This window comes from Anarrhichthys ocellatus, unplaced genomic scaffold, assembly GCF_004355925.1.
Source record: "Anarrhichthys ocellatus isolate YVR2014 unplaced genomic scaffold, GSC_Weel_1.0 scaffold107, whole genome shotgun sequence".
Taxonomy (NCBI): domain Eukaryota; kingdom Metazoa; phylum Chordata; class Actinopteri; order Perciformes; family Anarhichadidae; genus Anarrhichthys; species Anarrhichthys ocellatus.
Window position 1 is genome coordinate 334102 of NW_022280137.1, and position 6477 is coordinate 340578.

At 43.2% G+C, this 6477-nt stretch overlaps 1 protein-coding gene across 1 annotated transcript in view; it reads right to left on the bottom strand.

Annotated features, from left to right (window-relative positions):
* Window positions 1-6477, bottom strand: part of slit2 (slit homolog 2 (Drosophila)) — an 85957-nt gene that overhangs the window by 12915 nt on the left and 66565 nt on the right. The window contains exons 23-27 of the mRNA XM_031876310.1: window positions 5133-5204; window positions 4966-5037; window positions 2937-3100; window positions 1667-1791; window positions 1472-1569 (exon numbers count right to left, since the gene is read on the bottom strand). Of these exons, the coding sequence (XP_031732170.1) occupies window positions 1472-1569; window positions 1667-1791; window positions 2937-3100; window positions 4966-5037; window positions 5133-5204 (531 nt within the window). The remainder of the gene's footprint in view (window positions 1-1471; window positions 1570-1666; window positions 1792-2936; window positions 3101-4965; window positions 5038-5132; window positions 5205-6477) is intronic.

The window sequence follows — 6477 nt, forward strand, 5'->3', positions numbered from 1 at the left end:
ACACACACACACACACACACACACACACACACACACACACACACACATGTGAGCGAGGTATCAAAGGTGGAACACATTTCGTGCACAAAGAACGTCGCCAACGGAAATCTTCGGGACCTCTGGATGACACTCACACACACACACACACACACACTCATAACAGCAGTGTCAGCTCCATCTACATATCCCCAGTAGAGAGTCATTATTCTGTTAACCTAAGCGTGCTTCAACTCTGTAACTACTACTCAGGTTTATTACTGCGTACACACACACACACACACACACACACATACACACACAGAGTGGTATATCATGAGTCTAATAAAGAGCTCTTATGCGGCACACACTGGGTGGATCAATATCTCATTATGTAGTCAACGACAGCTCTTCACGATCAATATTCCACCCTCATGCAGAGATGGAAACGCACACATGGAGAGGAAGACAAGGAAAGAGACAGAAGGCGGCGTGATGGTGGTTCGGTCTGTGTGGCTGGTGCAGAGAGGCGTCAGCTCCCCCTCCCGTTACTGTATCACCTAAACAGCTTAACCTCCTCGTTAAAATGAACATCTCTGAATAGACATCTTCTCAAACTGATGCTGGCTTTACGTCAGAAACCTCCAGGTACAGTAGCAAGAGCTCAACGGATGAACACGAATGTCCGGGTTGCCACTTTGTTCTCCAGATCATTTTCACGTGCTCAGAAATGATGACAAACTGTTCATAGAACAATAAAAATAAAAGCAGCTAAACTTTATTATGATCCTGAACATAGCTTGTTGAAATAATTGGAGAATATTGAAATAATGTTCCAGGACAACACGTGATTTTCCAGGACATTTCACTTTTGTCCAGTTGGAAAGTGATGGCAGATCAAAAGCTGTGTCCATCCTTTTGGTCATTTATGAGAACAGTTTACTCACCAACTTCATCGCAAAGATCTGAGGCTGCAGCAAACACATGAACGCTCATTTCCTGTTCCTTATCGGCTAATCAGTTGATTAGAAGGAGGAGGGAATGAAGGTGAGCTATTTCCTGGCTCTACCGTACCACAAAGTACATGTGAACATAAAGTTTCACAATGCAATGGACAAAACAGACATATGGGGAGCTTTCACATTTCAATTGTATTTATTTTATGTGTAGAATGTGACAACACTACGGAAATTTCGCATCACACTTCCATTAAGTTGCGGGACTCAAAAGTGACAGATTTCAAAAAAGAAAGGTCAAACACTGGTGCAACAGAGCCCGAGATCTAAGTCAAAAAGGGTGAATCCGACAATTCTCCCTTTATCGTCAAGGTTACTTTTTCAGACTTCAGAAACCTCCCACCAGACCCACAGAAGACATTACATAGTTTTATTAAAGTTGAGTAGCACACCTCGAGACAAGTAATCTGATATAGAAAGCCTCTGTAATATAGGGATAATAGACAATAATAACCAGTTTAAAAAAAATGTAATCTCACCAAAAGTTGCTTCCTTCTCCTTCCTTCAGGTGGCAAATGCCACCATTCTGGCACGGGTTAGCGATACAGGCATGAATGGGCTCCTCGCAGTTCTGTCCCTGCAAAAACACAAACACGCACCCCATTGAGCGCTTTCCAAAATAAAGTATCTGCAAGTGAACCGCGACCCTTTTGGCTTTCCGCAGGTGACTGTACCTTGAACCCGTAGGGGCAGGTGCAGCGGTAGTAGTGCACCGGGTCGTTGGAGCAGGTGCCGTCGTTCTTGCAGGGGTTGGACAGGCAGGGCTCGCACTTCGCCTGGATACTCACGTCTACCGGACCTGTGCAACGCAAACACACACACACACACACACCAAAGAGAGGAGTAGCTTTATATAACGTTCTGCATTTGGGGGAGTAAGACGAGTCAGAATACATAGGGAGACATACACACTGACAGCTGTACATCATCAGGGACCTGCATGAAACCATGCATCAACGCAAGTCAACTTTTTGTACTGCAAAAAAAAAAGGGGGGATTTTTTTGGGGCATTTTTAAATAGCGATTATGAAATATGCCTGTTTATGAGAGAAATATACTGATTTGTAAGGAAAAAATTAATACCTGCACTGTTAGTATAAGGTAGGCACTTAATAATAATAATAGTCATATATAAACTACGTAATAAACAAGAGTAAATGACAATTAGATTTTCTTTGCAGGGTCATGACATGCACAAGAGGACACACGCGTATTTCCACATTCCATGACAGGACATCAAGCTGTAACAACTGGGACGCACATCAACGGTCAGGACACGAGGGGTGAACGGGAAGCAGAGCGGTTCGGTTCGGCCGGGCTCAAGAGGACGAGGAGAACTGTCTCGGGAGGAGCTGGGGGGGAAGGAGAGACTGAGGAGGAGGCACTGGGACGCGATCGGCTACTTTACCTGGCACCAGGAAACCACAAGGCCCCGGGACTTCTACAGTGCAGTCAGTTAGATTAGGTTAAAGATTAGGCTTCAGTCATATGTTCAGAGTTAATGTGATGTCATGAGGTTTAAAGGTTCAACAGTCAGCGGCACTTTGCAGTATGATGAGCTACAACCACAATCATGCTCACAAGAACATTTTGGGATCTTGGAGTTTTTTTATATAAATTTAAATACAAACGTTTGGATGTCGACCAGTAAAAACCCTCACTGATATCGGCTCATAAAATGCTGTAAAAACTATAAATACACCGTCATAAATGTGAAAAAAAAAGCAAATATGGGTGTTCTACGATTTGTAAAAGGCAACTTGTGGTCTCCTCTGGGAGTCCTCATCAACATGTGTATTTGATGCATATTATTAGTCTGCTTGTCTGCAAAGTATATATGTGTGTGTGCATGCTTTGCTTTTGGACTCCAATTAAAGTGCATTTGTACACTCAACATAAAAGTGTGTATTCATCTGCTGGCGTGTTCGGCAGCGTGTGTTTTACCTGTGCAGGTGAACTTTTTGGAGGGCGTGGTGAGCAGCAGTTTGTCGGTCATGTCGCCGGGCCCGGCGCAGCGGGCGATGCCGGGCTCCTTGTAGCCGCTCTTCACCCAGTCTGACAGCCACTGCATGTGGCAGTCGCAGTGCAGGGGGTTGGCCCCCAGCGCCCTGCCAGCCGGAGAGAGAGAGAGAGAGAGAGAGAGAGAGAGAGAGAGAGAGAGAGAGAGAGAGAGAGAGAGAGAGAGAGAGAACAATGTTCAATTGTGATAGCAGGAGGAAAACTTTTTTTTTATAGATCTAACGGGCTGGAATAGAGAGCCAAAACAAAAGAAGTCTGAATACCTACGGACTCAGTTGTACGTCCCTGTCAAATTATACATATAATCTATATATCTCTACTATAACTAACAGACTGAAGCGGAGATCGTTAGAGTGTATCTCATGCTGGTAGCAGTGCTGCTGGGGGTATTTTCTCAAACTTCAAAAAACACTTGCCATAAAGTTGTTTTTCCTGCTCCTGCTCCTTTTTTTTCACAACTTCCGAGCATGAAAGGAGGCGTTTATACTCTATGCTGCATTATTCTCTAAAACGCCAGAGGGCGTAAACCAGAGACTGTAGTTGTAACCGGCAGAAAACAATAAACCAACCTCCACCATGCCGAGGAGGGACTGTAATTATCTGTAAACTCATATCTCATATTCATAAACTACTTTATAGCCTTTATAGAAGCCCTGTAAAGAAACAAGTCAAGAATTAAATGCATTGTTAAGAAACAAATGTTGAATATCCTGTAAACTATTTGATTTGGCTGCAAAATACTTGGATGAAGATTTTTAAAGCATCTATTTACATGCATAATCCCTAGACATGTAAATAGTGTTTTCATCAGTTAAGTATTTATGACAGTCAGGTGATTGCGCGTGCCAAGTTACAAAAATGCAGAGGTCCACGACCAAGCGCCATGACCACTTGCATAATCACGTGCCGGCCGTGATCACGTCATTTTGGGGCACGCGCACGCCTCGCACCAGCTTCACTACGGCGAGTATGAACTAAGCTTAACAGAGCATTGATCCAGGCAGGGCACTGAAGTCGCACTTGCATGAGCTTATTAGCATCATCTACTTTAATCGTGCTCCGCAACGATTGGCTCATTGATTTGTAAATCATGTTGGCGTGATTCTACAGCGCTGCCTTCATAACCCGACTGTCACCCTAGTGATAGCTTCGTGCAGACACATTTGGTTGCTGTAGCAAACTTCACCACAATCTGCTCAAATTTCTGGTAAATTATACCTGTACAGTTATACATGATCTACGTCCACGTGCGTTTATTGGTTGGGGCTACTGCTCCTTGATCTGACCAAACTATTATAGTGGTCAAAGAGGAAGGAATTTCCCATTCCCAGGCTTGCATTTCTGTTGTGGTAGAGATGGAACATAACTAGAAACAAGCAGCAGCCTGTCACAAGCGCTATCCATGGTGCTGTTCCTCGCGAGCGCCCCTTGGGGCAACCAGGCAACTAAAAAAGTGCTTGATAAACATTGGTAAAGTGAGGAGAGAGTAAAGTAATAGTTCTCCAGTGTCTGAAGTCCACTTTTCTGTTTTCTTAGTTAGTGCATTGAACTGTTCCCGGCTGTCTTGCAGTAAATCAATTCAGCAGATGCCCTAAAAATCCATTGTTTAGCAAAGAAATATCCATATCCAATGAATCCAGTTGTTCCCTTGTTGCTCAGAGGAGGAAAGGAATCCCAGCATACAAACACTAGCCTTTACTTTCAATAGCAAATATCATGGAATACTATAGACGAAGAGGAGAGCAGGAGAAAGGAGATAGCTGTATGTGGGTTGGTTGCTCGGTTACTTTCAGCCGCCTGGCCCGTTCACAGAGAAGCCTCGCTGAAGAGATGCTTTCCTCTCGGATGACGAGAAAAGGCTCCTTTTGTCATGGTAATGTATTTCCCCGTAATTTGCAATTCTATAAGGTAAAAAGTCCTCAGTCCTAGAGAAAGACGTGTGTGCGTTACTCACAGATGGGAGAGCGACGACAGGTCTTTGAAAGCTCCCTCTGGTATCAGTGATATGTCGTTGCCGTGGAGAGACCTAAGAAGGGGGCAAGATACAGAGGAAGAGAGAGAAAGAGGGTCAGAGAAATGTAGAAAAGATTCTGGATGGCAAAAGTGTGGATGGATACTCACAGCAGACGGAGAGACTTGAGTCCATCGAACGCCCTCACTGGGATGCACCGCAGGCGGTTGTAGCTCAGGATTCTTTACGCACAGAATAAACATGTTGGCACGGAGACAAATGCAGACAGTGTAGTTTCAATGAAGCTTCAAATGCAACAGAGCACAATCTTGTTTATAACTACTGAGCAAAGCAATAGAGCAAACACAGACACACACACACACACACACACACACACACACACACACACACACACACACACACACACATCTAACGAGCACAATTGCAAACATCTTGCAGTCAAATTAGCGATTTTCTTTTCCCCCTGTTGATCAGATTTTATGTGCATTTTTGTCCTTTTCTAAGGAAATTGTAGCGACAGTAACACATCGATACACTACATTTAAGAAACTTCTGGAAGTCTGGAAACAAAACTCACTTTTGAATAGAAGATGCAACCTCAGGGCCTGAAAAGTGAAGCCAATGCGGAGGTGCCTTCAACTTGCATTCTCTCTACTGACCGTCAGGGGGCGACTCCTCTGATTGTATAGAAGTCTATGAGAAAATGACTCTACTTCTCTCTTGATTTATTACCTCAGTAAACATTGTAAACATGAGTTTATGGTCTCAATCTCTAGTTTCAAGTCTTCTTCAATACAGGATGATGTTCATTTAGTAAATGATGGTCCATTTAGAGTCAAATAGACCATAAAGCAGGATATGCTTTAGGGCGGGGCTACCCTTTAGAGTGTTTTTTCAGCTCATGAAAGTTATTTGTAACATTCTGTTTGCCTAAAAATGTCTTATTCAAGGTTGGATGTACTTAGCTCCAGCCTCTCGTGTTACTTTGGGTTGCAAAAAGCCAAACTCAAGGCTCAAGGTCCACAAACCAACAACTTCCACTTCTTCTATACAGTTTTTGAGAAGATGTACTGTTTTCCTCACTGACCTAAGCTGTTCTCCTTTACTGGTCCATTTTTTAAAGTTCTGCTTTATTCATTATTTATATATCATTGTTTTTTTTTACAGTGGGTTGTGTGTACTTTTGACAGTGGTGATGATATTTTAACTGCTTATGACTGCACACTGAGTTGCTTTAAGGTTAAAAAAAATGCTATTATTGTTGCTAACAGTGCAGAGTCACCTACTGTATGGTATCCCACAAGGGACAGCATTCATGCGTGACTATATGACAACTCGACAAAATATATAATATATGTGCAAAAAAAAAGAAACTCCTTGTTTGATTTCTGCTTTCCTTTTGTCAAGGGCGTCTTCTCCCTGAATATTTGTGAACTACACACTCACTCACACACACACACACACACACACACACACACACACACACACACACAC